The sequence below is a fragment of the Lonchura striata genome, chromosome Z (assembly GCF_046129695.1).
Source record: "Lonchura striata isolate bLonStr1 chromosome Z, bLonStr1.mat, whole genome shotgun sequence".
Taxonomy (NCBI): domain Eukaryota; kingdom Metazoa; phylum Chordata; class Aves; order Passeriformes; family Estrildidae; genus Lonchura; species Lonchura striata.
The window spans coordinates 64,740,979-64,768,410 of record NC_134642.1 but is presented as its reverse complement, the minus strand read 5'-3'; the positions used below and the strand labels follow the sequence as shown (position 1 = coordinate 64,768,410).

The following is a 27,432-nucleotide window of genomic DNA, read 5'->3' as shown; positions in this document are numbered from 1 at the left end:
TCCCCACCGTGCCCTTGTGTCCCTCCGTGCCAGCTGCCCCTCACGCTGGGTCAGGATGAGGGACCTGGCCTGGCTGTCCCCCGTTTCCTGGCGGTCACTTGGTGCTGAGGAGTAAAGGAGGGTCGAAAGGGCACGTCTTCCTTACGCTTCCCTCTCTTGAACCTCTGGGGCACCAAAGCGCCCTGCTCAAGGGGGCCTGAGGGCCTACACTGGGCTTTCCATGCTACCGTGTCATTCCTCCTTCTCCAAAGCCCTACAATTTGCTGGTTGATGTGAGCGGACTTGGAAATGGGGAAAATGAGATGCTTTCCAATGGAGGCAATCCTTCTGGGTAACTACTGCAGTGTTTCAGCAAGAGAATTTGAAGATAGTGCTGGGCCTTGCATCAATTGCATTGATTTTGAAATGCCACCCTCAGCTTCTGAAGTGTGAGGAGCCCAGGGTAAAGCTCCTTGAAAGACTGGACTGTGCTGTCCACCAGCAGAGGACTTGCGGGTGCGGAGTCACCAGGAAAGCAAGTCTGGCATCCTTGTTCTACAGGTGAACCGAGTTGATTTCCAGAGGAGTTGCGTGCACTTTTCCGCCCTCTCACGCAGTAATTTCTTTCTGCTTTCAAGCTGGCTCCTGGGTCTAGCTGAAGATTTTAACAGAGAGGGGAATGACTACAACTCATTTTCATTGGCATGTGGCTGTGCAAGTGTCCGCCAGGAATCTTACAGGGAGCATGGAGCCTGGGCAAACATCTGTGAGACTGTGGCTTTGGCCTGTTCCAAAGGGCCCTTCCTTGGGCTTGACATCTGCAGGGCGTTGCAGAGCAGTGGGCTGCAGGCTGCTGCCAGAGCTCCAACACAACACAACTGTGGCAGCCCAGGAACCACTGCAGAGCTCCTGTGGTTGTTCTGAGGCTTTCAGTGGCCAGAGAAAGAGCAAGCAGGACAAGAGGAGCTTTGTGTCAAGAGCTAAGCCAGCATCTCCCTGCCACAAAAGGGAGGCCGTGCAGCAAACAGAGTGGGAGAAAAAATCAGCATGCACCGGTGTGCTCAAGAAGCATCTGCACGCTGCAATACTCCTGGAAATTTATTTTCTTTGCTTCTTTTTCCCCCTACATGTCATGGAAGAAGCTGGCTTTTCAGAACCAACTAAGATGCCAGGGAGAAGAAGCACACTTGCTTTCTGTTCTCGCGTGCAGGCTGGGCCGCCGTGTCTTCTGAGTTGCCCTGGGACGCCTTGAGCTCTGGCTTATGGACTGGAAGGACATGTTCTGCTGCTTCACGACTGAGCAGAACTTCCCAGGCTTTTCTTTTGCGTCATCTGTACAGAAGGTTCGGTTGCTGGGCACAACAAACCCAGAGCAGCTGCTATTGTGAGGTCAAGGGAGCGGTGCCACGTCACAGTGCCGCGTCACAGCACAGCGATGTCCCGGTGAGCCCGAGGCCTGGTTGTCCAGAGCAGCTTTTCCGCTCGCTCCCTGCAGGAGGATCCTTGCGACCAAGGAGTTCTCAGCAGACGGCCTGCACCCCGAGAGGAGTCTTGCTTTACCCCTTGGGTGGCATTCAGTGTGCGAAGCAGCAGAGCACGGCCAAAATGTTCGGGCAGGTCTGTGCCGCGGTTTGCACCATCTTTACCGTTGCTTATTCTGGATATTACCTGACCCACCTGACTCGTAAGTAAAGGTTTATCCTGGGGCTGGCGTCCCCTGGCTTTTGCTTCGCTCTGCTCTATATGCCGCGGTAGTGACCGAGTTGATCAGGGAACAAAACTGCCGTTAGGATGCCACCAGTTTGGTAAATCTCCTGCCAGCAGCATCAGCTAAGAAGGGGGTATCTGTACTGGGTGGTAGGTGCAGAGCGTTTGCAATGTAATTTGCAGCCTGCAGCGCTTGCCTTCCCTCCCCGGGACAGCGCGTGGCAGTGGAGTGTGTCATTTCCTCAGCTTGCTGCTTCAACCAAGACAACCTGGAAATTGTAGACTCTGAGGGGAGATGCTCAGAAGTACTTCTCAAAACCCTGTGGCTCTCTCCAGGAGTGAAGGAAAGCCCCTTTTGCTCCAAATGCTGCCATTTAGAGGCCTTGGCTGTGTGCCTTGACCCTTTCTAGGCTGCGCCAAGGTAGCCATTCTCCTGGCGATGCAGCACAAACTCCAGTCCAGGTAGGGTTTGCTGCTGAAGGCAGGAGCTGTTCTGGGGCCGCTGCAGCGGAGAGCTGCCACAGCAAAGGGGCCCTTTGTGGAAGCTTTGCTGTTGTATTGTCTTCCAGCAATTGATGGGAATGGCTTGTGCATGCAATTAAAAAAACGATCTATAAAATACTGGGAAGAGAAGAGGAAAAACTGCTTGAGCTGTTGCATTTCCTTGGCCGTGTTTCTGTTTCTTTCCTGGCAAAAGAGGCCCAAACGTAGACAGCGCCTACTCTAGTGTCCTTGTTTGTTCTCTCGCTTGCTGTGGGAAAGGGCTCTTGCTCCTGGAGGCATGTTGGGAAAGGGAAATGCTCTCCGTTGGGAATGACTTGTGCTGTGGGAGCCCCCAGCAAAAGGCACTTTTCTAAGGGCCTCTGGTTCCTTTTCCCTTGCTCCCTGCAGGTCACCTCACACGTGGATGGAGAAAAGCCTGTGCTTTGGTGAGTGGCAAAGGAACCCCTGACGTTGCTGGCGTGTTAGAACTGTGCAGCAAGCTGTGAGCTTGGCCTGTTGCAGTAGAGTGTAGAGTGCCAGCGTGGGAGGCTGAAGGAAAGGCCAGCTGCCTGGTGGCAGCAGTAGTAGCAAAGGGAGCACTGGCTCCTTCCTTATTTTCCCATCAAGAGCCTTTCAAGAGGTGAAAAGCAAATGTGACAGCTCCAAGGTGTCTTGCTGCTTCTAGCCAGCATGGAAGATCAAATGCACAGCAAGAGGCAGTAGCACCTCATTCAGCCATCTTCCTAGGGCTTTCATGACTCAGAATGCCACTTGTATCCAAGTCTATGATTTGCCCTTATTCTGGGTGCTTTCCCAGCGCAGTAGAAAGCAGCTGCTGCAAGGGTTGGCTGTTCCCAGTCTCTCTCACTTCTGTCTGTCTGCAGGGCTCAGCCGCAGGGTCAGCGCCTCGTCTGGCTGGCACTGTTACAGAGGGAGAGGCTGAAGAGGAGCAAAACAGCAGCAAGCTTCCAGCTGCTGTCCCTCCACAGGCTGAACTTGCAGAGCCAGTAAGTGGCATCTGAGCCTGGCACTGCCTTGGGTGCAGGGCCAAGCTTCAAGCCAGGCCTTCAAGCCCGGCCCTTGTTGCTTGCGGCTGAAGATGCTGGGGGCTGTGCGCCTGCCATGACCTAGTGCTGCTTCAGCCAAGCCAGGGAGCCCTGGCCAGTGGGTCCTGAACTTTGACACTTGAGCATCACTTTGCTGGGATGCTGAGAGGGCTCGAGAATGCCTCTTGGCATCAGACAAGAGGCAGCATTCAATGATTCCCAGCGTAGAAATGAGCCCCTTGTGCCCCCTGGCGATGCGGGCCGCCTGTGGCCAGCGGACAGAGCGGTCCAAAGACTCAGCTGACAGCCTTGCAGGATATTTGGGAAACACTGGCCCCTGGAAGGGACAAGCCACACTCCATGGACTACTTAGGTTCAGGCATGATGTAGACTGCGCTTCACTTGCACATGGTCAGAGCAGGATTTGGTGAGGAGAATCCTAGAGGGCTCTGCATTGTAAAGGGCGGGTGGGGCTCAGCAGGGCTGGAATGCAGCCCCGAAGGGCCTCCCCCCTAATGCCTGAAATACAGAGGGGAAATCGGTGAAAGGGATCAGAGAAGGGACACGCTCTGGGCTTCTGCTCAGACAGTTGCATGCCAGCTCCAGGGTGATTTCATTGCCCAGGAAAACACAGGAGGAGGAAGAACCGCAACAAGGCTCTGGAGCCCTGCTCTGATCTCTGTGCGGATCTTTGCAAGCCCATCAATGGCTAGTTCCACTCGTCGTGCAGAAAGGCCAGCACGATGGAGCATGGAAGTGGCCATGAGGAGCTGTATCGAAGTAGCCTTAGTGGTTTTCCCATTGCCTTTGGGAAGGGGACGTCCAAAAGCCCCCAGCTGAGGAGGCCTGGCGGTGGCCGACAGCATCTTCCGAAGGCCTTGCTTTTGCCGTGTGCTCTCCGGGGCGTCTGTGCCAGCCGCCCTTCTGACGGGCAATCCTTTCTGGTCCCAGCTCAAGACAGGCTCTGCCATTCAACGTGCCGCTGGACCGGCATCGCCTGCAGCGGCCAGCTGTCCCCCAGCTGCCGGCACTTCATCCAGCAGCCCAGCCCAGCAGCCCGAGATGAGAGAGGAGCAGGGCCTGAAGACACTGAGTACGTCTGCCGTGTTTCTTGTCTGCCAGAGCAGTGCGTTGTCTGCCTGTCTCGGTGCAGGCTGCGCCAGAAGTTCCTCCTCGGTCTCAGAGGCGCTGAGGCCTCTCTGCAGAAGCTGTTGTTGTGCTTTGAGGCAGCGAGGGAGCGCTCGGGGTGTTCCTGCTGCCTCTGGGGGCACCTGGGCCTGGCTTGGCTCTGCCTGGGCTGCCTTTTGTGGCACGTCGCGAGTGACTGGCCCCTGGGAGCTCTCAAGCTCCTGACAGTGGGCATGCATTTTGGATTGTGTGGGCAGCAAGGCCTCCGGTTGAAAGTGAGCTCCTGGCACTGCTTTTGTCTCTCTCAGGGAGCATTGTGAGTCTGGGCGAGCCAATGAAGAAATACAGGGCATTTGAAGAACTTGGACGAGGGTAAGTGTGACGTCTGCTCCATAGAACAAACCATGGGCCGGGTCTTCAGCTTGTGCAATATCCAGCGTGAACTGAGGCCAGTTCCAAACGCGGTCAGCCTCGGGCTTTGCCTCCTGTCACCTCTCAGGACGGCTCAGTCAGAGCAGTCAGGAAGCATCAGCAAAGACAACTTGATGCAAGCGACGCCTTGCTGCAGCAGTGAGGAGCAGGACCTGGAAGATCTCCTGGCCCTGTGTCTGTATGGCCTCCAAGGGCACCTTGCCACTCAAGAGCTGTCTGAGGACAGTTCTTGAAGGCAGTGTTTTCCAAGTTAGTCTTCTCCAGATGTAAGCCCACTTGCACACTTGTGCGCAAAGCCACACAGAGATCGAGCCCCCCTTGCACTGGAATGGAACCAAGTGGGCGTGTGCCTTGGAGATTTGCACGGGTCCTTGGTCTCCATGAGGGAGCTCCGTGTTCCCTGTCCGGCATGGCAGAGGGCTGGTGGGCTGCCGTGCTGCCGGCTGAAGAGACGCTGCAGCCAGGCATTTTCTAAGGAGTCCAGGCAGCCTAGGGAGATCTCCTGCCTAGGCTTGCTTTCACTGCCAGGGCTATAAAGGGCTTTTTCTGCTGCCCTTTTCTTTCTAGGGGCTTTGGAGCTGTTTATAAAGCCCTCGACACCAGCACAGGACAACAGGTAAAGTGTCCATACCCGCGGCAGTTTCTCTCTAAGCTCTGCTGTCTGGCAACAGGGCAGTTTGGCACAGCTCGCTGTGTCATGGCACGAGCGCTCGCTCCGTGTTCCTTGAGGTCTCATGCAGGAAGCGACTTCTCAAGTTAATGGTGGCCAATGTCTTTGTAGGTGGCCATCAAGATAATGTCTCTTCAGGAGAAGATGTCTGAGGAGCTGGCTGTCAATGAAATCTTGGTGATGAGGGACAGCAGGAATCCCAATATTGTCAGCTACTTAGACAGGTTGGGGTATTCTCACGTCTATGTAGCTTTAGACATCTGCATGTGCACGGGAGGAGTTTGCAGCTGGCTTTCAGTAATCTCTTCTGGCATGTGTAGCTTGGAGAGCAGTTGCAAAAGCCTGGGTCAGGCCCTCGGGTGCCTGAGCCGTGCCCATTCCTCTCTCTCCATGCCGTGGTTTCCTTCTTTCAGCTACCTGGTGGATGCGGAGCTCTGGCTGGTGATGGAGTTCATGGACGGCGGCACGTTGTTCGATGTGCTCAGGGCAGTGTACCTGGAGGAAGGACAGATAGGCGCCGTCTGTCGGGAGGTGAGGCGTCCCGCTTGTGCTTCCCCTGGCCTGCCCAGGATGGTTCTTGTCAGCTGGTGGTTAAGGAGAGCAGAGATTTCTTGGCCCCGGCTTTCTTTTGGCGCTGCTCTCACGACACAGAGCAGAAGAAAGAGCATTAATCTGAAGGGAACTGCCTGCTGGAGTCCCCGCACGCCTTAGGCTCTGTTCTTGCACTCTTCCATGCTGTCCGTCCTCTGGCGCTCGTGCACACTCACTTGTTTCATTTCCTGGCTTGCTCCTCTCAGCTTTGCCTCTGAATGTTTGTCTGGAGCCTGTCCGTCTGTCCGACATTCCTTGACATTCTAAGCCCGCATGCGGGTGGCAGAATTTCAAGCCGAGGGCAAAGGAGATGTCCTCAGCTTCAAAGCACGGCATTGCAGCCCAGATGGCGAGGGATTCTGAAACAGGTCTAATGTGCTGCTTCCTCCTCTGCTGCCACAGGGCTTGCAATGAAATTGTTGCCATGCTGCTTGCCAGCCAAAGGTCACGTGCTTGGTACCAATGGCAGGATGGACTCGTGCAAGCTCAGATGCCTTCGCTTTGAAATATCCAAAGCACTTCTAAGAGCGTTGAAGCAGCAAGCTCTTGCTCTTGACAGCGCCGTGCTAGTGCTCCCTCCTTCACAATTCCCTGAGAAAGCTGTCAACCTCTTGGAGCCCTTTTCTTTCTTCTGGGATTAAATCAGATGCTGAATGTTAACTTTCCTTCCCTCCTTTCTCTCTCAGTGCCTGCAAGGACTGCATTTCCTTCATTCCCGCCAAGTCATCCACAGGGACATCAAAAGCGGCAACGTTCTCGTGGGCATGGACGGATCTGTCAAGCTGGGTGAGTATCGCCCCTGCTCAGGGGCAGCCTTCCCCGCGTGTGCTGTGGGGCTGCTTTTTGGTGACTGCCACTTCCCCAGAAGCGCTGCTCAGCCAGCGCGTGAATCGTGAGGGTGTTTCTGAAATGGCCAATGCCCTATTTCCCTGGCTCCAGCCACGGGGAAGGCGAGCTCAGCTGCCTTTTCAGCTAGACTGGGCATGGCCTTGGCAGGCTTGGAGTGGGCCATCCTTTAGGCCGGTTTGCCAGCGGTGGCTGGCTTTGACAGGCTTTGTTTTTCTCCTCAGCTGACTTTGGCCTCTGCGCTCAGCTCAGCCCTGAGCACAGCAAGCGCAGCTCCAGAGTGGGCACTCCCAGCTGGATGGCCCCGGAAGTGGTGAGAGGAGAAGCCTACAGCCCCAAAGTGGACATCTGGTCCCTGGGGATCATGGGGCTGGAAATGGTGGAAGGGGAAGCTCCTTACGAGAGGATGGCCCGTGTCAGGGTAAGGTGCAGCTTAGAAAAGGGGCTCTGTGTGGAGAGAGCTGTTGTGGCTAGGAAAGGAGCAGCTAGAGTGTCCTCTTCCATCCATGTGTTGTAGGTTTTTGAACTGATAGAAACGAACGGGCCCCCGAAACTGCAGAACCCCAGGCACCACTCGGCTCTCCTGCGCGACTTTCTGCGCTGCTGCCTGCAGGCAGACGAGGACAGGCGCTGGTCTGCCCAGGAACTCCTGCAGGTGAGAAAAAGCAAAGGGGCAAAAAGCCCTGCCAGCTGAGGACACCTGCATCCAGGGATCAAGAGGAGTGTGGGCTGCGTGGGTGAGGCAGCTTCCAGGAGAGGAAGGCCCACGGGGAATGTGCTGCCCTCGGTCCTCTTGGTGTGTCTTTTGGGCAGCCAAGGAGTCCTGCTTGGGCCCGTGAGGATGTGCTCGTGGAAAGTAACGGGGGTTCCCTTCTTTTTGGTTTTTCTTCTGGGCAGCATCCGTTTGTGACCTCAGGCGAGCCAGCCTCCAGCCTGGCTGCTCTGGTCACCTCAGCCAAGCAAGTGCTGGAAGACTGGAGAGGAGACGCTTGCGCCTGAGGAGGCCCTTGTGCCGTGCCAGCTCCGAGCAGGGGCAAGGGGATGTGTTGTGTTTGGGCAGAGATTCAGCCATCCCCTGACTTTTTAATAAGGGGCTGTGCTGTAGATAGGAAATGTAATGGTTCCGGAATTTTCTTAGTTTAGCTAGGTTCAACTTAAACCGTTGTTGGGGTTTTTTTTTCATGAAAAGATTAACTTTTAAAACTTAAGGAAATTCAGGCAGAGAATTCAAAGGACTGTAGAATCTAGATAGCTTAGATAGTAGAGGATAGTTTAGCTTAGAATATAGTCTTGTTAATTTAGGTAAGTTCTGAGCTCTCTTTTAAGTAGAAAAGAATGAATTGTCACAATCAGAATTAAGCTGTGAGAGGAAAAGCTGTGATGCAGCAGAAGTGCACTGTGCAGGCGCTACAAGCTGTCAGCCTGATCAGGCCAGCTGCCGGGCAGAATGATAAAGATGCCGAAGTAGTGAGGGGACACTTTGTTTCAGCCAGAGTGGCAATAAAACTCTGACATAGGCCGAGCGTTGGAAGACTCCCTTCCTTGCCATGCTCTAGCTAAGCTGGACAGTCCCTTGCAGAGGCCCAGAGATCACGCTGAGGTAAGCAGCTTTGCTTACCGTAAGTGGGGAAAGCAAGTGCAGGAAAACTGGCGTGCAGACGCCTGCGCCTGAGGAGGCCCTCGTGCCCTTCCAGCTCAGGGGAGGGAAACGGGGATGGATCGTGCATAGGCAGAGCTTCAGCCATCCCCTGAGTTTTACGAGGAGCTCTGCTGTAGATAGGAAATGTAATGTTTTGAGGTTTTCTGAGCTTAGCTGTCTTTAGTTAGGACTAGAGACCATAGAAGGCTTCATTCATGAAGCATTGTTTAGAAAAGAGTAGAGTAGTGTTGATGTAGGGAAGCTCAGAATTATCCCTTAAGGAGAAATGAATGAATTGTCATCAGAAGAATTGAGCTATCCAAGAAGAATGTGGGATTGAGCAGATCTGGAGCAGGCATGTCCCACGAGTTGTCTGCCTGAACTGGCCACCTGGAGGAGGCCACCTGGAGGACAGATTGAGGAAGATGAAGATGGTGAAGTAACCAGGAGATGCTCTGTTCCAGCTCTTGCTTTCAGCATGACTGGCAATAAAACCTCTAAACCCCCCAGAGCCCTGGAGTGTTCCCTTGCGTGTCACGCTGTGCCTAAGCTGGTCAGTGCCTTCCAAGCTGTGCGCTGCGGACGGGCTCTCCCGTTCACGGCTTTGCGCTGCTTCCGAGCGGCCCAAGGCTCTCCCCCTTGCCAGAGTGGCCCTGGCCTGCCCCACACACCTTCCCCGACAGCTGCCCCACACCGCCCCACCTGCCTGGCTGAGATGTTCCCCACCGTGCCCTTGTGTCCCTCCGTGCCAGCTGCCCCTCACGCTGGGTCAGGATGAGGGACCTGGCCTGGCTGTCCCCCGTTTCCTGGCGGTCACTTGGTGCTGAGGAGTAAAGGAGGGTCGAAAGGGCACGTCTTCCTTACGCTTCCCTCTCTTGAACCTCTGGGGCACCAAAGCGCCCTGCTCAAGGGGGCCTGAGGGCCTACACTGGGCTTTCCATGCTACTGTGTCATTCCTCCTTCTCCAAAGCCCTACAATTTGCTGGTTGATGTGAGCGGACTTGGAAATGGGGAAAATGAGATGCTTTCCAATGGAGGCAATCCTTCTGGGTAACTACTGCAGTGTTTCAGCAAGAGAATTTGAAGATAGTGCTGGGCCTTGCATCAATTGCATTGATTTTGAAATGCCACCCTCAGCTTCTGAAGTGTGAGGAGCCCAGGGTAAAGCTCCTTGAAAGACTGGACTGTGCTGTCCACCAGCAGAGGACTTGCGGGTGCGGAGTCACCAGGAAAGCAAGTCTGGCATCCTTGTTCTACAGGTGAACCGAGTTGATTTCCAGAGGAGTTGCGTGCACTTTTCCGCCCTCTCACGCAGTAATTTCTTTCTGCTTTCAAGCTGGCTCCTGGGTCTAGCTGAAGATTTTAACAGAGAGGGGAATGACTACAACTCATTTTCATTGGCATGTGGCTGTGCAAGTGTCCGCCAGGAATCTTACAGGGAGCATGGAGCCTGGGCAAACATCTGTGAGACTGTGGCTTTGGCCTGTTCCAAAGGGCCCTTCCTTGGGCTCGACATCTGCAGGGCGTTGCAGAGCAGTGGGCTGCAGGCTGCTGCCAGAGCTCCAACACAACACAACTGTGGCAGCCCAGGAACCACTGCAGAGCTCCTGTGGTTGTTCTGAGGCTTTCAGTGGCCAGAGAAAGAGCAAGCAGGACAAGAGGAGCTTTGTGTCAAGAGCTAAGCCAGCATCTCCCTGCCACAAAAGGGAGGCCGTGCAGCAAACAGAGTGGGAGAAAAAATCAGCATGCACCGGTGTGCTCAAGAAGCATCTGCACGCTGCAATACTCCTGGAAATTTATTTTCTTTGCTTCTTTTTCCCCCTACATGTCATGGAAGAAGCTGGCTTTTCAGAACCAACTAAGATGCCAGGGAGAAGAAGCACACTTGCTTTCTGTTCTCGCGTGCAGGCTGGGCCGCCGTGTCTTCTGAGTTGCCCTGGGACGCCTTGAGCTCTGGCTTATGGACTGGAAGGACATGTTCTGCTGCTTCACGACTGAGCAGAACTTCCCAGGCTTTTCTTTTGCGTCATCTGTACAGAAGGTTCGGTTGCTGGGCACAACAAACCCAGAGCAGCTGCTATTGTGAGGTCAAGGGAGCGGTGCCACGTCACAGTGCTGCGTCACAGCACAGCGATGTCCCGGTGAGCCCGAGGCCTGGTTGTCCAGAGCAGCTTTTCCGCTCGCTCCCTGCAGGAGGATCCTTGCGACCAAGGAGTTCTCAGCAGACGGCCTGCACCCCGAGAGGAGTCTTGCTTTACCCCTTGGGTGGCATTCAGTGTGCGAAGCAGCAGAGCACGGCCAAAATGTTCGGGCAGGTCTGTGCCGCGGTTTGCACCATCTTTACCGTTGCTTATTCTGGATATTACCTGACCCACCTGACTCGTAAGTAAAGGTTTATCCTGGGGCTGGCGTCCCCTGGCTTTTGCTTCGCTCTGCTCTATATGCCGCGGTAGTGACCGAGTTGATCAGGGAACAAAACTGCCGTTAGGATGCCACCAGTTTGGTAAATCTCCTGCCAGCAGCATCAGCTAAGAAGGGGGTATCTGTACTGGGTGGTAGGTGCAGAGCGTTTGCAATGTAATTTGCAGCCTGCAGCGCTTGCCTTCCCTCCCCGGGACAGCGCGTGGCAGTGGAGTGTGTCATTTCCTCAGCTTGCTGCTTCAACCAAGACAACCTGGAAATTGTAGACTCTGAGGGGAGATGCTCAGAAGTACTTCTCAAAACCCTGTGGCTCTCTCCAGGAGTGAAGGAAAGCCCCTTTTGCTCCAAATGCTGCCATTTAGAGGCCTTGGCTGTGTTCCTTGACCCTTTCTAGGCTGCGCCAAGGTAGCCATTCTCCTGGCGATGCAGCACAAACTCCAGTCCAGGTAGGGTTTGCTGCTGAAGGCAGGAGCTGTTCTGGGGCCGCTGCAGCGGAGAGCTGCCACAGCAAAGGGGCCCTTTGTGGAAGCTTTGCTGTTGTATTGTCTTCCAGCAATTGATGGGAATGGCTTGTGCATGCAATTAAAAAAACGATCTATAAAATACTGGGAAGAGAAGAGGAAAAACTGCTTGAGCTGTTGCATTTCCTTGGCCGTGTTTCTGTTTCTTTCCTGGCAAAAGAGGCCCAAACGTAGACAGCGCCTACTCTAGTGTCCTTGTTTGTTCTCTCGCTTGCTGTGGGAAAGGGCTCTTGCTCCTGGAGGCATGTTGGGAAAGGGAAATGCTCTCCGTTGGGAATGACTTGTGCTGTGGGAGCCCCCAGCAAAAGGCACTTTTCTAAGGGCCTCTGGTTCCTTTTCCCTTGCTCCCTGCAGGTCACCTCACACGTGGATGGAGAAAAGCCTGTGCTTTGGTGAGTGGCAAAGGAACCCCTGACGTTGCTGGCGTGTTAGAACTGTGCAGCAAGCTGTGAGCTTGGCCTGTTGCAGTAGAGTGTAGAGTGCCAGCGTGGGAGGCTGAAGGAAAGGCCAGCTGCCTGGTGGCAGCAGTAGTAGCAAAGGGAGCACTGGCTCCTTCCTTATTTTCCCATCAAGAGCCTTTCAAGAGGTGAAAAGCAAATGTGACAGCTCCAAGGTGTCTTGCTGCTTCTAGCCAGCATGGAAGATCAAATGCACAGCAAGAGGCAGTAGCACCTCATTCAGCCATCTTCCTAGGGCTTTCATGACTCAGAATGCCACTTGTATCCAAGTCTATGATTTGCCCTTATTCTGGGTGCTTTCCCAGCGCAGTAGAAAGCAGCTGCTGCAAGGGTTGGCTGTTCCCAGTCTCTCTCACTTCTGTCTGTCTGCAGGGCTCAGCCGCAGGGTCAGCGCCTCGTCTGGCTGGCACTGTTACAGAGGGAGAGGCTGAAGAGGAGCAAAACAGCAGCAAGCTTCCAGCTGCTGTCCCTCCACAGGCTGAACTTGCAGAGCCAGTAAGTGGCATCTGAGCCTGGCACTGCCTTGGGTGCAGGGCCAAGCTTCAAGCCAGGCCTTCAAGCCCGGCCCTTGTTGCTTGCGGCTGAAGATGCTGGGGGCTGTGTGCCTGCCATGACCTAGTGCTGCTTCAGCCAAGCCAGGGAGCCCTGGCCAGTGGGTCCTGAACTTTGACACTTGAGCATCACTTTGCTGGGATGCTGAGAGGGCTCGAGAATGCCTCTTGGCATCAGACAAGAGGCAGCATTCAATGATTCCCAGCGTAGAAATGAGCGCCTTGTGCCCCCTGGCGATGCGGGCCGCCTGTGGCCAGCGGACAGAGCGGTCCAAAGACTCAGCTGACAGCCTTGCAGGATATTTGGGAAACACTGGCCCCTGGAAGGGACAAGCCACACTCCATGGACTACTTAGGTTCAGGCATGATGTAGACTGCGCTTCACTTGCACATGGTCAGAGCAGGATTTGGTGAGGAGAATCCTAGAGGGCTCTGCATTGTAAAGGGCGGGTGGGGCTCAGCAGGGCTGGAATGCAGCCCCGAAGGGCCTCCCCCCTAATGCCTGAAATACAGAGGGGAAATCGGTGAAAGGGATCAGAGAAGGGACACGCTCTGGGCTTCTGCTCAGACAGTTGCATGCCAGCTCCAGGGTGATTTCATTGCCCAGGAAAACACAGGAGGAGGAAGAACCGCAACAAGGCTCTGGAGCCCTGCTCTGATCTCTGTGCGGATCTTTGCAAGCCCATCAATGGCTAGTTCCACTCGTCGTGCAGAAAGGCCAGCACGATGGAGCATGGAAGTGGCCATGAGGAGCTGTATCGAAGTAGCCTTAGTGGTTTTCCCATTGCCTTTGGGAAGGGGACGTCCAAAAGCCCCCAGCTGAGGAGGCCTGGCGGTGGCCGACAGCATCTTCCGAAGGCCTTGCTTTTGCCGTGTGCTCTCCGGGGCGTCTGTGCCAGCCGCCCTTCTGACGGGCAATCCTTTCTGGTCCCAGCTCAAGACAGGCTCTGCCATTCAACGTGCCGCTGGACCGGCATCGCCTGCAGCGGCCAGCTGTCCCCCAGCTGCCGGCACTTCATCCAGCAGCCCAGCCCAGCAGCCCGAGATGAGAGAGGAGCAGGGCCTGAAGACACTGAGTACGTCTGCCGTGTTTCTTGTCTGCCAGAGCAGTGCGTTGTCTGCCTGTCTCGGTGCAGGCTGCGCCAGAAGTTCCTCCTCGGTCTCAGAGGCGCTGAGGCCTCTCTGCAGAAGCTGTTGTTGTGCTTTGAGGCAGCGAGGGAGCGCTCGGGGTGTTCCTGCTGCCTCTGGGGGCACCTGGGCCTGGCTTGGCTCTGCCTGGGCTGCCTTTTGTGGCACGTCGCGAGTGACTGGCCCCTGGGAGCTCTCAAGCTCCTGACAGTGGGCATGCATTTTGGATTGTGTGGGCAGCAAGGCCTCCGGTTGAAAGTGAGCTCCTGGCACTGCTTTTGTCTCTCTCAGGGAGCATTGTGAGTCTGGGCGAGCCAATGAAGAAATACAGGGCATTTGAAGAACTTGGACGAGGGTAAGTGTGACGTCTGCTCCATAGAACAAACCATGGGCCGGGTCTTCAGCTTGTGCAATATCCAGCGTGAACTGAGGCCAGTTCCAAACGCGGTCAGCCTCGGGCTTTGCCTCCTGTCACCTCTCAGGACGGCTCAGTCAGAGCAGTCAGGAAGCATCAGCAAAGACAACTTGATGCAAGCGACGCCTTGCTGCAGCAGTGAGGAGCAGGACCTGGAAGATCTCCTGGCCCTGTGTCTGTATGGCCTCCAAGGGCACCTTGCCACTCAAGAGCTGTCTGAGGACAGTTCTTGAAGGCAGTGTTTTCCAAGTTAGTCTTCTCCAGATGTAAGCCCACTTGCACACTTGTGCGCAAAGCCACACAGAGATCGAGCCCCCCTTGCACTGGAATGGAACCAAGTGGGCGTGTGCCTTGGAGATTTGCACGGGTCCTTGGTCTCCATGAGGGAGCTCCGTGTTCCCTGTCCGGCATGGCAGAGGGCTGGTGGGCTGCCGTGCTGCCGGCTGAAGAGACGCTGCAGCCAGGCATTTTCTAAGGAGTCCAGGCAGCCTAGGGAGATCTCCTGCCTAGGCTTGCTTTCACTGCCAGGGCTATAAAGGGCTTTTTCTGCTGCCCTTTTCTTTCTAGGGGCTTTGGAGCTGTTTATAAAGCCCTCGACACCAGCACAGGACAACAGGTAAAGTGTCCATACCCGCGGCAGTTTCTCTCTAAGCTCTGCTGTCTGGCAACAGGGCAGTTTGGCACAGCTCGCTGTGTCATGGCACGAGCGCTCGCTCCGTGTTCCTTGAGGTCTCGTGCAGGGAGCGACTTCTCAAGTTAATGGTGGCCAATGTCTTTGTAGGTGGCCATCAAGATAATGTCTCTTCAGGAGAAGATGTCTGAGGAGCTGGCTGTCAATGAAATCTTGGTGATGAGGGACAGCAGGAATCCCAATATTGTCAGCTACTTAGACAGGTTGGGGTATTCTCACGTCTATGTAGCTTTAGACATCTGCATGTGCACGGGAGGAGTTTGCAGCTGGCTTTCAGTAATCTCTTCTGGCATGTGTAGCTTGGAGAGCAGTTGCAAAAGCCTGGGTCAGGCCCTCGGGTGCCTGAGCCGTGCCCATTCCTCTCTCTCCATGCCGTGGTTTCCTTCTTTCAGCTACCTGGTGGATGCGGAGCTCTGGCTGGTGATGGAGTTCATGGACGGCGGCACGTTGTTCGATGTGCTCAGGGCAGTGTACCTGGAGGAAGGACAGATAGGCGCCGTCTGTCGGGAGGTGAGGCGTCCCGCTTGTGCTTCCCCTGGCCTGCCCAGGATGGTTCTTGTCAGCTGGTGGTTAAGGAGAGCAGAGATTTCTTGGCCCCGGCTTTCTTTTGGCGCTGCTCTCACGACACAGAGCAGAAGAAAGAGCATTAATCTGAAGGGAACTGCCTGCTGGAGTCCCCGCACGCCTTAGGCTCTGTTCTTGCACTCTTCCATGCTGTCCGTCCTCTGGCGCTCGTGCACACTCACTTGTTTCATTTCCTGGCTTGCTCCTCTCAGCTTTGCCTCTGAATGTTTGTCTGGAGCCTGTCCGTCTGTCCGACATTCCTTGACATTCTAAGCCCGCATGTGGGTGGCAGAATTTCAAGCCGAGGGCAAAGGAGATGTCCTCAGCTTCAAAGCACGGCATTGCAGCCCAGATGGCGAGGGATTCTGAAACAGGTCTAATGTGCTGCTTCCTCCTCTGCTGCCACAGGGCTTGCAATGAAATTGTTGCCATGCTGCTTGCCAGCCAAAGGTCACGTGCTTGGTACCAATGGCAGGATGGACTCGTGCAAGCTCAGATGCCTTCGCTTTGAAATATCCAAAGCACTTCTAAGAGCGTTGAAGCAGCAAGCTCTTGCTCTTGACAGCGCCGTGCTAGTGCTCCCTCCTTCACAATTCCCTGAGAAAGCTGTCAACCTCTTGGAGCCCTTTTCTTTCTTCTGGGATTAAATCAGATGCTGAATGTTAACTTTCCTTCCCTCCTTTCTCTCTCAGTGCCTGCAAGGACTGCATTTCCTTCATTCCCGCCAAGTCATCCACAGGGACATCAAAAGCGGCAACGTTCTCGTGGGCATGGACGGATCTGTCAAGCTGGGTGAGTATCGCCCCTGCTCAGGGGCAGCCTTCCCCGCATGTGCTGTGGGGCTGCTTTTTGGTGACTGCCACTTCCCCAGAAGCGCTGCTCAGCCAGCGCGTGAATCGTGAGGGTGTTTCTGAAATGGCCAATGCCCTATTTCCCTGGCTCCAGCCACGGGGAAGGCGAGCTCAGCTGCCTTTTCAGCTAGACTGGGCATGGCCTTGGCAGGCTTGGAGTGGGCCATCCTTTAGGCCGGTTTGCCAGCGGTGGCTGGCTTTGACAGGCTTTGTTTTTCTCCTCAGCTGACTTTGGCCTCTGCGCTCAGCTCAGCCCTGAGCACAGCAAGCGCAGCTCCAGAGTGGGCACTCCCAGCTGGATGGCCCCGGAAGTGGTGAGAGGAGAAGCCTACAGCCCCAAAGTGGACATCTGGTCCCTGGGGATCATGGGGCTGGAAATGGTGGAAGGGGAAGCTCCTTACGAGAGGATGGCCCGTGTCAGGGTAAGGTGCAGCTTAGAAAAGGGGCTCTGTGTGGAGAGAGCTGTTGTGGCTAGGAAAGGAGCAGCTAGAGTGTCCTCTTCCATCCATGTGTTGTAGGTTTTTGAACTGATAGAAACGAACGGGCCCCCGAAACTGCAGAACCCCAGGCACCACTCGGCTCTCCTGCGCGACTTTCTGCGCTGCTGCCTGCAGGCAGACGAGGACAGGCGCTGGTCTGCCCAGGAACTCCTGCAGGTGAGAAAAAGCAAAGGGGCAAAAAGCCCTGCCAGCTGAGGACACCTGCATCCAGGGATCAAGAGGAGTGTGGGCTGCGTGGGTGAGGCAGCTTCCAGGAGAGGAAGGCCCACGGGGAATGTGCTGCCCTCGGTCCTCTTGGTGTGTCTTTTGGGCAGCCAAGGAGTCCTGCTTGGGCCCGTGAGGATGTGCTCGTGGAAAGTAACGGGGGTTCCCTTCTTTTTGGTTTTTCTTCTGGGCAGCATCCGTTTGTGACCTCAGGCGAGCCAGCCTCCAGCCTGGCTGCTCTGGTCACCTCAGCCAAGCAAGTGCTGGAAGACTGGAGAGGAGACGCTTGCGCCTGAGGAGGCCCTTGTGCCGTGCCAGCTCCGAGCAGGGGCAAGGGGATGTGTTGTGTTTGGGCAGAGATTCAGCCATCCCCTGACTTTTTAATAAGGGGCTGTGCTGTAGATAGGAAATGTAATGGTTCCGGAATTTTCTTAGTTTAGCTAGGTTCAACTTAAACCGTTGTTGGGGTTTTTTTTTCATGAAAAGATTAACTTTTAAAACTTAAGGAAATTCAGGCAGAGAATTCAAAGGACTGTAGAATCTAGATAGCTTAGATAGTAGAGGATAGTTTAGCTTAGAATATAGTCTTGTTAATTTAGGTAAGTTCTGAGCTCTCTTTTAAGTAGAAAAGAATGAATTGTCACAATCAGAATTAAGCTGTGAGAGGAAAAGCTGTGATGCAGCAGAAGTGCACTGTGCAGGCGCTACAAGCTGTCAGCCTGATCAGGCCAGCTGCCGGGCAGAATGATAAAGATGCCGAAGTAGTGAGGGGACACTTTGTTTCAGCCAGAGTGGCAATAAAACTCTGACATAGGCCGAGCGTTGGAAGACTCCCTTCCTTGCCATGCTCTAGCTAAGCTGGACAGTCCGTTGCAGAGGCCCAGAGATCACGCTGAGGTAAGCAGCTTTGCTTACCGCAAGTGGGGAAAGCAAGTGCAGGAAAACTGGCGTGCAGACGCCTGCGCCTGAGGAGGCCCTCGTGCCCTTCCAGCTCAGGGGAGGGAAACGGGGATGGATCGTGCATAGGCAGAGCTTCAGCCATCCCCTGAGTTTTACGAGGAGCTCTGCTGTAGATAGGAAATGTAATGTTTTGAGGTTTTCTGAGCTTAGCTGTCTTTAGTTAGGACTAGAGACCATAGAAGGCTTCATTCATGAAGCATTGTTTAGAAAAGAGTAGAGTAGTGTTGATGTAGGGAAGCTCAGAATTATCCCTTAAGGAGAAATGAATGAATTGTCATCAGAAGAATTGAGCTATCCAAGAAGAATGTGGGATTCAGCAGATCTGGAGCAGGCATGTCCCACGAGTTGTCTGCCTGAACTGGCCACCTGGAGGAGGCCACCTGGAGGACAGATTGAGGAAGATGAAGATGGTGAAGTAACCAGGAGATGCTCTGTTCCAGCTCTTGCTTTCAGCATGACTGGCAATAAAACCTCTAAACCCCCCAGAGCCCTGGAGTGTTCCCTTGCGTGTCACGCTGTGCCTAAGCTGGTCAGTGCCTTCCAAGCTGTGCGCTGCGGACGGGCTCTCCCGTTCACGGCTTTGCGCTGCTTCCGAGCGGCCCAAGGCTCTCCCCCTTGCCAGAGTGGCCCTGGCCTGCCCCACACACCTTCCCCGACAGCTGCCCCACACCGCCCCACCTGCCTGGCTGAGATGTTCCCCACCGTGCCCTTGTGTCCCTCCGTGCCAGCTGCCCCTCACGCTGGGTCAGGATGAGGGACCTGGCCTGGCTGTCCCCCGTTTCCTGGCGGTCACTTGGTGCTGAGGAGTAAAGGAGGGTCGAAAGGGCACGTCTTCCTTACGCTTCCCTCTCTTGAACCTCTGGGGCACCAAAGCGCCCTGCTCAAGGGGGCCTGAGGGCCTACACTGGGCTTTCCATGCTACCGTGTCATTCCTCCTTCTCCAAAGCCCTACAATTTGCTGGTTGATGTGAGCGGACTTGGAAATGGGGAAAATGAGATGCTTTCCAATGGAGGCAATCCTTCTGGGTAACTACTGCAGTGTTTCAGCAAGAGAATTTGAAGATAGTGCTGGGCCTTGCATCAATTGCATTGATTTTGAAATGCCACCCTCAGCTTCTGAAGTGTGAGGAGCCCAGGGTAAAGCTCCTTGAAAGACTGGACTGTGCTGTCCACCAGCAGAGGACTTGCGGGTGCGGAGTCACCAGGAAAGCAAGTCTGGCATCCTTGTTCTACAGGTGAACCGAGTTGATTTCCAGAGGAGTTGCGTGCACTTTTCCGCCCTCTCACGCAGTAATTTCTTTCTGCTTTCAAGCTGGCTCCTGGGTCTAGCTGAAGATTTTAACAGAGAGGGGAATGACTACAACTCATTTTCATTGGCATGTGGCTGTGCAAGTGTCCGCCAGGAATCTTACAGGGAGCATGGAGCCTGGGCAAACATCTGTGAGACTGCGGCTTTGGCCTGTTCCAAAGGGCCCTTCCTTGGGCTCGACATCTGCAGGGCGTTGCAGAGCAGTGGGCTGCAGGCTGCTGCCAGAGCTCCAACACAACACAACTGTGGCAGCCCAGGAACCACTGCAGAGCTCCTGTGGTTGTTCTGAGGCTTTCAGTGGCCAGAGAAAGAGCAAGCAGGACAAGAGGAGCTTTGTGTCAAGAGCTAAGCCAGCATCTCCCTGCCACAAAAGGGAGGCCGTGCAGCAAACAGAGTGGGAGAAAAAATCAGCATGCACCGGTGTGCTCAAGAAGCATCTGCACGCTGCAATACTCCTGGAAATTTATTTTCTTTGCTTCTTTTTCCCCCTACATGTCATGGAAGAAGCTGGCTTTTCAGAACCAACTAAGATGCCAGGGAGAAGAAGCACACTTGCTTTCTGTTCTCGCGTGCAGGCTGGGCCGCCGTGTCTTCTGAGTTGCCCTGGGACGCCTTGAGCTCTGGCTTATGGACTGGAAGGACATGTTCTGCTGCTTCACGACTGAGCAGAACTTCCCAGGCTTTTCTTTTGCGTCATCTGTACAGAAGGTTTGGTTGCTGGGCACAACAAACCCAGAGCAGCTGCTATTGTGAGGTCAAGGGAGCGGTGCCACGTCACAGTGCCGCGTCACAGCACAGCGATATCCCCGTGAGCCCGAGGCCTGGTTGTCCAGAGCAGCTTTTCCGCTCGCTCCCTGCAGGAGGATCCTTGCGACCAAGGAGTTCTCAGCAGACGGCCTGCACCCCGAGAGGAGTCTTGCTTTACCCCTTGGGTGGCATTCAGTGTGCGAAGCAGCAGAGCACGGCCAAAATGTTCGGGCAGGTCTGTGCCGCGGTTTGCACCATCTTTACCGTTGCTTATTCTGGATATTACCTGACCCACCTGACTCGTAAGTAAAGGTTTATCCTGGGGCTGGCGTCCCCTGGCTTTTGCTTCGCTCTGCTCTATATGCCGCGGTAGTGACCGAGTTGATCAGGGAACAAAACTGCCATTAGGATGCCACCAGTTTGGTAAATCTCCTGCCAGCAGCATCAGCTAAGAAGGGGGTATCTGTACTGGGTGGTAGGTGCAGAGCGTTTGCAATGTAATTTGCAGCCTGCAGCGCTTGCCTTCCCTCCCCGGGACAGCGCGTGGCAGTGGAGTGTGTCATTTCCTCAGCTTGCTGCTTCAACCAAGACAACCTGGAAATTGTAGACTCTGAGGGGAGATGCTCAGAAGTACTTCTCAAAACCCTGTGGCTCTCTCCAGGAGTGAAGGAAAGCCCCTTTTGCTCCAAATGCTGCCATTTAGAGGCCTTGGCTGTGTTCCTTGACCCTTTCTAGGCTGCGCCAAGGTAGCCATTCTCCTGGCGATGCAGCACAAACTCCAGTCCAGGTAGGGTTTGCTGCTGAAGGCAGGAGCTGTTCTGGGGCCGCTGCAGCGGAGAGCTGCCACAGCAAAGGGGCCCTTTGTGGAAGCTTTGCTGTTGTATTGTCTTCCAGCAATTGATGGGAATGGCTTGTGCATGCAATTAAAAAAACGATCTATAAAATACTGGGAAGAGAAGAGGAAAAACTGCTTGAGCTGTTGCATTTCCTTGGCCGTGTTTCTGTTTCTTTCCTGGCAAAAGAGGCCCAAACGTAGACAGCGCCTACTCTAGTGTCCTTGTTTGTTCTCTCGCTTGCTGTGGGAAAGGGCTCTTGCTCCTGGAGGCATGTTGGGAAAGGGAAATGCTCTCCGTTGGGAATGACTTGTGCTGTGGGAGCCCCCAGCAAAAGGCACTTTTCTAAGGGCCTCTGGTTCCTTTTCCCTTGCTCCCTGCAGGTCACCTCACACGTGGATGGAGAAAAGCCTGTGCTTTGGTGAGTGGCAAAGGAACCCCTGACGTTGCTGGCGTGTTAGAACTGTGCAGCAAGCTGTGAGCTTGGCCTGTTGCAGTAGAGTGTAGAGTGCCAGTGTGGGAGGCTGAAGGAAAGGCCAGCTGCCTGGTGGCAGCAGCAGTAGCAAAGGGAGCGCTGGCTCCTTCCTTATTTTCCCATCAAGAGCCTTTCAAGAGGTGAAAAGCAAATGTGACAGCTCCAAGGTGTCTTGCTGCTTCTAGCCAGCATGGAAGATCAAATGCACAGCAAGAGGCAGTAGCACCTCATGCAGCCATCTTCCTAGGGCTTTCATGACTCAGAATGCCACTTGTATCCAAGTCTATGATTTGCCCTTATTCTGGGTGCTTTCCCAGCGCAGTAGAAAGCAGCTGCTGCAAGGGTTGGCTGTTCCCAGTCTCTCTCACTTCTGTCTGTCTGCAGGGCTCAGCCGCAGGGTCAGCGCCTCGTCTGGCTGGCACTGTTACAGAGGGAGAGGCTGAAGAGGAGCAAAACAGCATCAAGCTTCCAGCTGCTGTCCCTCCACAGGCTGAACTTGCAGAGCCAGTAAGTGGCATCTGAGCCTGGCACTGCCTTGGGTGCAGGGCCAAGCTTCAAGCCAGGCCTTCAAGCCCAGCCCTTGTTGCTTGCGGCTGAAGATGCTGGGGGCTGTGTGCCTGCCATGACCTAGTGCTGCTTCAGCCAAGCCAGGGAGCCCTGGCCAATGGGTCCTGAACTTTGACACTTGAGCATCACTTTGCTGGGATGCTGAGAGGGCTCGAGAATGCCTCTTGGCATCAGACAAGAGGCAGCATTCAATGATTCCCAGCGTAGAAATGAGCCCCTTGTGCCCCCTGGCGATGCGGGCCGCCTGTGGCCAGCGGACAGAGAGGTCCAAAGACTCAGCTGACAGCCTTGCAGGATATTTGGGAAACACTGGCCCCTGGAAGGGACAAGCCACACTCCATGGACTACTTAGGTTCAGGCATGATGTAGACTGCGCTTCACTTGCACATGGTCAGAGCAGGGTTTGGTGAGGAGAATCCTAGAGGGCTCTGCATTGTAAAGGGCGGGTGGGGCTCAGCAGGGCTGGAATGCAGCCCCGAAGGGCCGCCCCCTAATGCCTGTAATACAGAGGGGAAATCGGTGAAAGGGATCAGAGAAGGGACACGCTCTGGGCTTCTGCTCAGACAGTTGCATGCCAGCTCCAGGGTGATTTCATTGCCCAGGAAAACACAGGAGGAGGAAGAACCGCAACAAGGCTCTGGAGCCCTGCTCTGATCTCTGTGCGGATCTTTGCAAGCCCATCAATGGCTAGTTCCACTCGTCGTGCAGAAAGGCCAGCACGATGGAGCATGGAAGTGGCCATGAGGAGCTGTATCGAAGTAGCCTTAGTGGTTTTCCCATTGCCTTTGGGAAGGGGACGTCCGAAAGCCCCCAGCTGAGGAGGCCTGGCGGTGGCCGACAGCATCTTCCGAAGGCCTTGCTTTTGCCGTGTGCTCTCCGGGGCATCTGTGCCAGCCGCCCTTCTGACGGGCAATCCTTTCTGGTCCCAGCTCAAGACAGGCTCTGCCATTCAACGTGCCGCTGGACCGGCATCGCCTGCAGCGGCCAGCTGTCCCCCAGCTGCCGGCACTTCATCCAGCAGCCCAGCCCAGCAGCCCGAGATGAGAGAGGAGCAGGGCCTGAAGACACTGAGTACGTCTGCCGTGTTTCTTGTCTGCCAGAGCAGTGCGTTGTCTGCCTGTCTCGGTGCAGGCTGCGCCAGAAGTTCCTCCTCGGTCTCAGAGGCGCTGAAGCCTCTCTGCAGAAGCTGTTGTTGTGCTTTGAGGCAGCGAGGGAGCGCTCGGGGTGTTCCTGCTGCCTCTGGGGGCACCTGGGCCTGGCTTGGCTCTGCCTGGGCTGCCTTTTGTGGCACGTCGCGAGTGACTGGCCCCTGGGAGCTCTCAAGCTCCTGACAGTGGGCATGCATTTTGGATTGTGTGGGCAGCAAGGCCTCCGGTTGAAAGTGAGCTCCTGGCACTGCTTTTGTCTCTCTCAGGGAGCATTGTGAGTTTGGGCGAGCCAATGAAGAAATACAGGGCATTTGAAGAACTTGGACGAGGGTAAGTGTGACGCCTGCTCCATAGAACAAACCGTGGGCCGGGTCTTCAGCTTGTGCAATATCCAGCGTGAAGTCAGGCCAGTTCCAAACGCGGTCAGCCTCGGGCTTTGCCTCCTGTCACCTCTCAGGACGGCTCAGTCAGAGCAGTCAGGAAGCATCAGCAAAGACAACTTGATGCAAGCGACGCCTTGCTTGCAGCAGTGAGGAGCAGGACCTGGAAGATCTCCTGGCCCTGTGTCTGTATGGCCTCCAAGGGCACCTTGCCACTCAAGAGCTGTCTGAGGACAGTTCTTGAAGGCAGTGTTTTCCAAGTTAGTCTTCTCCAGATGTAAGCCCACTTGCACACTTGTGCGCAAAGCCACACAGAGATCGAGCCCCCCTTGCACTGGAATGGAACCAAGTGGGCGTGTGCCTTGGAGATTTGCACGGGTCCTTGGTCTCCATGAGGGAGCTCCGTGTTCCCTGTCCGGCATGGCAGAGGGCTGGTGGGCTGCCGTGCTGCCGGCTGAAGAGACGCTGCAGGCAGGCGTTTTCTAAGGAGTCCAGGCAGCCTAGGGAGATCTCCTGCCTAGGCTTGCTTTCACTGCCAGGGCTATAAAGGGCTTTTTCTGCTGCCCTTTTCTTTCTAGGGGCTTTGGAGCTGTTTATAAAGCCCTCGACACCAGCACAGGACAACAGGTAAAGTGTCAATACCCGCGGCAGTTTCTCCCTAAGCTCTGCTGTCTGGCAACAGGGCAGTTTGGCACAGCTCGCTGTGTCATGGCACGAGCGCTCGCTCCGTGTTCCTTGAGTCTCGTGCAGGGAGCGACTTCTCAAGTTAATGGTGGCCAATGTCTTTGTAGGTGGCCATCAAGATAATGTCTCTTCAGGAGAAGATGTCTGAGGAGCTGGCTGTCAATGAAATCTTGGTGATGAGGGACAGCAGGAATCCCAATATTGTCAGCTACTTAGACAGGTTGGGGTATTCTCACGTCTATGTAGCTTTAGACATCTGCATGTGCACGGGAGGAGTTTGCAGCTGGCTTTCAGTAATCTCTTCTGGCATGTGTAGCTTGGAGAGCAGTTGCAAAAGCCTGGGTCAGGCCCTCGGGTGCCTGAGCCGTGCCCATTCCTCTCTCTCCATGCCGTGGTTTCCTTCTTTCAGCTACCTGGTGGATGCGGAGCTCTGGCTGGTGATGGAGTTCATGGACGGCGGCACGTTGTTCGATGTGCTCAGGGCAGTGTACCTGGAGGAAGGACAGATAGGCGCCGTCTGTCGGGAGGTGAGGCGTCCCGCTTGTGCTTCCCCTGGCCTGCCCAGGATGGTTCTTGTCAGCTGGTGGTTAAGGAGAGCAGAGATTTCTTGGCCCCGGCTTTCTTTTGGCGCTGCTCTCACGACACAGAGCAGAAGAAAGAGCATTAATCTGAAGGGAACTGCCTGCTGGAGTCCCCGCACGCCTTAGGCTCTGTTCTTGCACTCTTCCATGCTGTCCGTCCTCTGGCGCTCGTGCACACTCACTTGTTTCATTTCCTGGCTTGCTCCTCTCAGCTTTGCCTCTGAATGTTTGTCTGGAGCCTGTCCGTCTGTCCGACATTCCTTGACATTCTAAGCCCGCATGCGGGTGGCAGAATTTCAAGCCGAGGGCAAAGGAGATGTCCTCAGCTTCAAAGCACGGCATTGCAGCCCAGATGGCGAGGGATTCTGAAACAGGTCTAATGTGCTGCTTCCTCCTCTGCTGCCACAGGGCTTGCAATGAAATCGTTGCCATGCTGCTTGCCAGCCAAAGGTCACGTGCTTGGTACCAATGGCAGGATGGACTCGTGCAAGCTCAGATGCCTTCGCTTTGAAATATCCAAAGCACTTCTAAGAGCGTTGAAGCAGCAAGCTCTTGCTCTTGACAGCGCCGTGCTAGTGCTCCCTCCTTCACAATTCCCTGAGAAAGCTGTCAACCTCTTGGAGCCCTTTTCTTTCTTCTGGGATTAAATCAGATGCTGAATGTTAACTTTCCTTCCCTCCTTTCTCTCTCAGTGCCTGCAAGGACTGCATTTCCTTCATTCCCGCCAAGTCATCCACAGGGACATCAAAAGCGGCAACGTTCTCGTGGGCATGGACGGATCTGTCAAGCTGGGTGAGTATCGCCCCTGCTCAGGGGCAGCCTTCCCCGCGTGTGCTGTGGGGCTGCTTTTTGGTGACTGCCACTTCCCCAGAAGCGCTGCTCAGCCAGCGCGTGAATCGTGAGGGTGTTTCTGAAATGGCCAATGCCCTATTTCCCTGGCTCCAGCCACGGGGAAGGCGAGCTCAGCTGCCTTTTCAGCTAGACTGGGCATGGCCTTGGCAGGCTTGGAGTGGGCCATCCTTTAGGCCGGTTTGCCAGCGGTGGCTGGCTTTGACAGGCTTTGTTTTTCTCCTCAGCTGACTTTGGCCTCTGCGCTCAGCTCAGCCCTGAGCACAGCAAGCGCAGCTCCAGAGTGGGCACTCCCAGCTGGATGGCCCCGGAAGTGGTGAGAGGAGAAGCCTACGGCCCCAAAGTGGACATCTGGTCCCTGGGGATCATGGGGCTGGAAATGGTGGAAGGGGAAGCTCCTTACGAGAGGATGGCCCGTGTCAGGGTAAGGTGCAGCTTAGAAAAGGGGCTCTGTGTGGAGAGAGCTGTTGTGGCTAGGAAAGGAGCAGCTAGAGTGTCCTCTTCCATCCATGTGTTGTAGGTTTTTGAACTGATAGAAACGAACGGGCCCCCGAAACTGCAGAACCCCAGGCACCACTCGGCTCTCCTGCGCGACTTTCTGCGCTGCTGCCTGCAGGCAGACGAGGACAGGCGCTGGTCTGCCCAGGAACTCCTGCAGGTGAGAAAAAGCAAAGGGGCAAAAAGCCCTGCCAGCTGAGGACACCTGCATCCAGGGATCAAGAGGAGTGTGGGCTGCGTGGGTGAGGCAGCTTCCAGGAGAGGAAGGCCCACGGGGAATGTGCTGCCCTCGGTCCTCTTGGTGTGTCTTTTGGGCAGCCAAGGAGTCCTGCTTGGGCCCGTGAGGATGTGCTCGTGGAAAGTAACGGGGGTTCCCTTCTTTTTGGTTTTTCTTCTGGGCAGCATCCGTTTGTGACCTCAGGCGAGCCAGCCTCCAGCCTGGCTGCTCTGGTCACCTCAGCCAAGCAAGTGCTGGAAGACTGGAGAGGAGACGCTTGCGCCTGAGGAGGCCCTTGTGCCGTGCCAGCTCCGAGCAGGGGCAAGGGGATGTGTTGTGTTTGGGCAGAGATTCAGCCATCCCCTGACTTTTTAATAAGGGGCTGTGCTGTAGATAGGAAATGTAATGGTTCCGGAATTTTCTTAGTTTAGCTAGGTTCAACTTAAACCGTTGTTGGGGTTTTTTTTTCATGAAAAGATTAACTTTTAAAACTTAAGGAAATTCAGGCAGAGAATTCAAAGGACTGTAGAATCTAGATAGCTTAGATAGTAGAGGATAGTTTAGCTTAGAATATAGTCTTGTTAATTTAGGTAAGTTCTGAGCTCTCTTTTAAGTAGAAAAGAATGAATTGTCACAATCAGAATTAAGCTGTGAGAGGAAAAGCTGTGATGCAGCAGAAGTGCACTGTGCAGGCGCTACAAGCTGTCAGCCTGATCAGGCCAGCTGCCGGGCAGAATGATAAAGATGCCGAAGTAGTGAGGGGACACTTTGTTTCAGCCAGAGTGGCAATAAAACTCTGACATAGGCCGAGCGTTGGAAGACTCCCTTCCTTGCCATGCTCTAGCTAAGCTGGACAGTCCCTTGCAGAGGCCCAGAGATCACGCTGAGGTAAGCAGCTTTGCTTACCGCAAGTGGGGAAAGCAAGTGCAGGAAAACTGGCGTGCAGACGCCTGCGCCTGAGGAGGCCCTCGTGCCCTTCCAGCTCAGGGGAGGGAAACGGGGATGGATCGTGCATAGGCAGAGCTTCAGCCATCCCCTGAGTTTTACGAGGAGCTCTGCTGTAGATAGGAAATGTAATGTTTTGAGGTTTTCTGAGCTTAGCTGTCTTTAGTTAGGACTAGAGACCATAGAAGGCTTCATTCATGAAGCATTGTTTAGAAAAGAGTAGAGTAGTGTTGATGTAGGGAAGCTCAGAATTATCCCTTAAGGAGAAATGAATGAATTGTCATCAGAAGAATTGAGCTATCCAAGAAGAATGTGGGATTGAGCAGATCTGGAGCAGGCATGTCCCACGAGTTGTCTGCCTGAACTGGCCACCTGGAGGAGGCCACCTGGAGGACAGATTGAGGAAGATGAAGA

The 27,432-nt window shown here is 54.8% G+C and overlaps 3 protein-coding genes across 3 annotated transcripts; all 3 read left to right on the top strand.

Moving 5' to 3' along the window:
* The first annotated feature begins 55 nt into the window (after positions 1-55).
* LOC144248338 (serine/threonine-protein kinase PAK 3-like) lies at positions 56-7,881 on the top strand. Its single transcript, XM_077790422.1, has 15 exons — positions 56-101; positions 482-595; positions 1,475-1,663; positions 2,097-2,148; positions 2,578-2,615; positions 3,054-3,067; positions 4,167-4,308; positions 4,652-4,715; positions 5,343-5,391; positions 5,557-5,669; positions 5,859-5,976; positions 6,723-6,822; positions 7,107-7,303; positions 7,400-7,537; positions 7,780-7,881. The coding sequence occupies exons 1-15, from the start codon at positions 56-58 to the stop codon at positions 7,879-7,881; spliced, it is 1,476 nt and encodes a 491-aa protein (XP_077646548.1).
* A 1,414-nt stretch (positions 7,882-9,295) lies between these two features.
* LOC144248337 (serine/threonine-protein kinase PAK 3-like) lies at positions 9,296-17,121 on the top strand. The gene is made up of 15 exons (XM_077790421.1): positions 9,296-9,341; positions 9,722-9,835; positions 10,715-10,903; positions 11,337-11,388; positions 11,818-11,855; positions 12,294-12,307; positions 13,407-13,548; positions 13,892-13,955; positions 14,583-14,631; positions 14,797-14,909; positions 15,099-15,216; positions 15,963-16,062; positions 16,347-16,543; positions 16,640-16,777; positions 17,020-17,121. The coding sequence occupies exons 1-15, from the start codon at positions 9,296-9,298 to the stop codon at positions 17,119-17,121; spliced, it is 1,476 nt and encodes a 491-aa protein (XP_077646547.1).
* A 926-nt stretch (positions 17,122-18,047) lies between these two features.
* Positions 18,048-26,360, top strand: LOC144248336 (serine/threonine-protein kinase PAK 3-like). Its single transcript, XM_077790420.1, has 15 exons — positions 18,048-18,195; positions 18,962-19,075; positions 19,955-20,143; positions 20,577-20,628; positions 21,058-21,095; positions 21,534-21,547; positions 22,646-22,787; positions 23,131-23,194; positions 23,823-23,871; positions 24,036-24,148; positions 24,338-24,455; positions 25,202-25,301; positions 25,586-25,782; positions 25,879-26,016; positions 26,259-26,360. The coding sequence occupies exons 1-15, from the start codon at positions 18,048-18,050 to the stop codon at positions 26,358-26,360; spliced, it is 1,578 nt and encodes a 525-aa protein (XP_077646546.1).
* The last annotated feature ends 1,072 nt before the right edge of the window (positions 26,361-27,432 follow it).

Bases quoted from the DNA above. Each gene is read 5' to 3' on its own strand.
- LOC144248337 (XM_077790421.1), top strand. From the start codon at position 9,296: ATGAGGGACCTGGCCTGGCTGTCCCCCGTTTCCTGGCGGTCACTTG. The intron at 10,904-11,336 runs GTAAGTAAAGGT...GACCCTTTCTAG, and splicing joins TTACCTGACCCACCTGACTC to GCTGCGCCAAGGTAGCCATT. The intron at 14,910-15,098 runs GTTGGGGTATTC...TCCTTCTTTCAG, and splicing joins ATTGTCAGCTACTTAGACAG to CTACCTGGTGGATGCGGAGC.
- LOC144248338 (XM_077790422.1), top strand. From the start codon at position 56: ATGAGGGACCTGGCCTGGCTGTCCCCCGTTTCCTGGCGGTCACTTG. The intron at 2,149-2,577 runs GTAGGGTTTGCT...TGCTCCCTGCAG, and splicing joins CAGCACAAACTCCAGTCCAG to GTCACCTCACACGTGGATGG. The intron at 5,670-5,858 runs GTTGGGGTATTC...TCCTTCTTTCAG, and splicing joins ATTGTCAGCTACTTAGACAG to CTACCTGGTGGATGCGGAGC.
- LOC144248336 (XM_077790420.1), top strand. From the start codon at position 18,048: ATGAATGAATTGTCATCAGAAGAATTGAGCTATCCAAGAAGAATGTGG. The intron at 22,788-23,130 runs GTACGTCTGCCG...TGTCTCTCTCAG, and splicing joins GCAGGGCCTGAAGACACTGA to GGAGCATTGTGAGTTTGGGC. The intron at 25,302-25,585 runs GTGAGTATCGCC...TTTTCTCCTCAG, and splicing joins GGACGGATCTGTCAAGCTGG to CTGACTTTGGCCTCTGCGCT.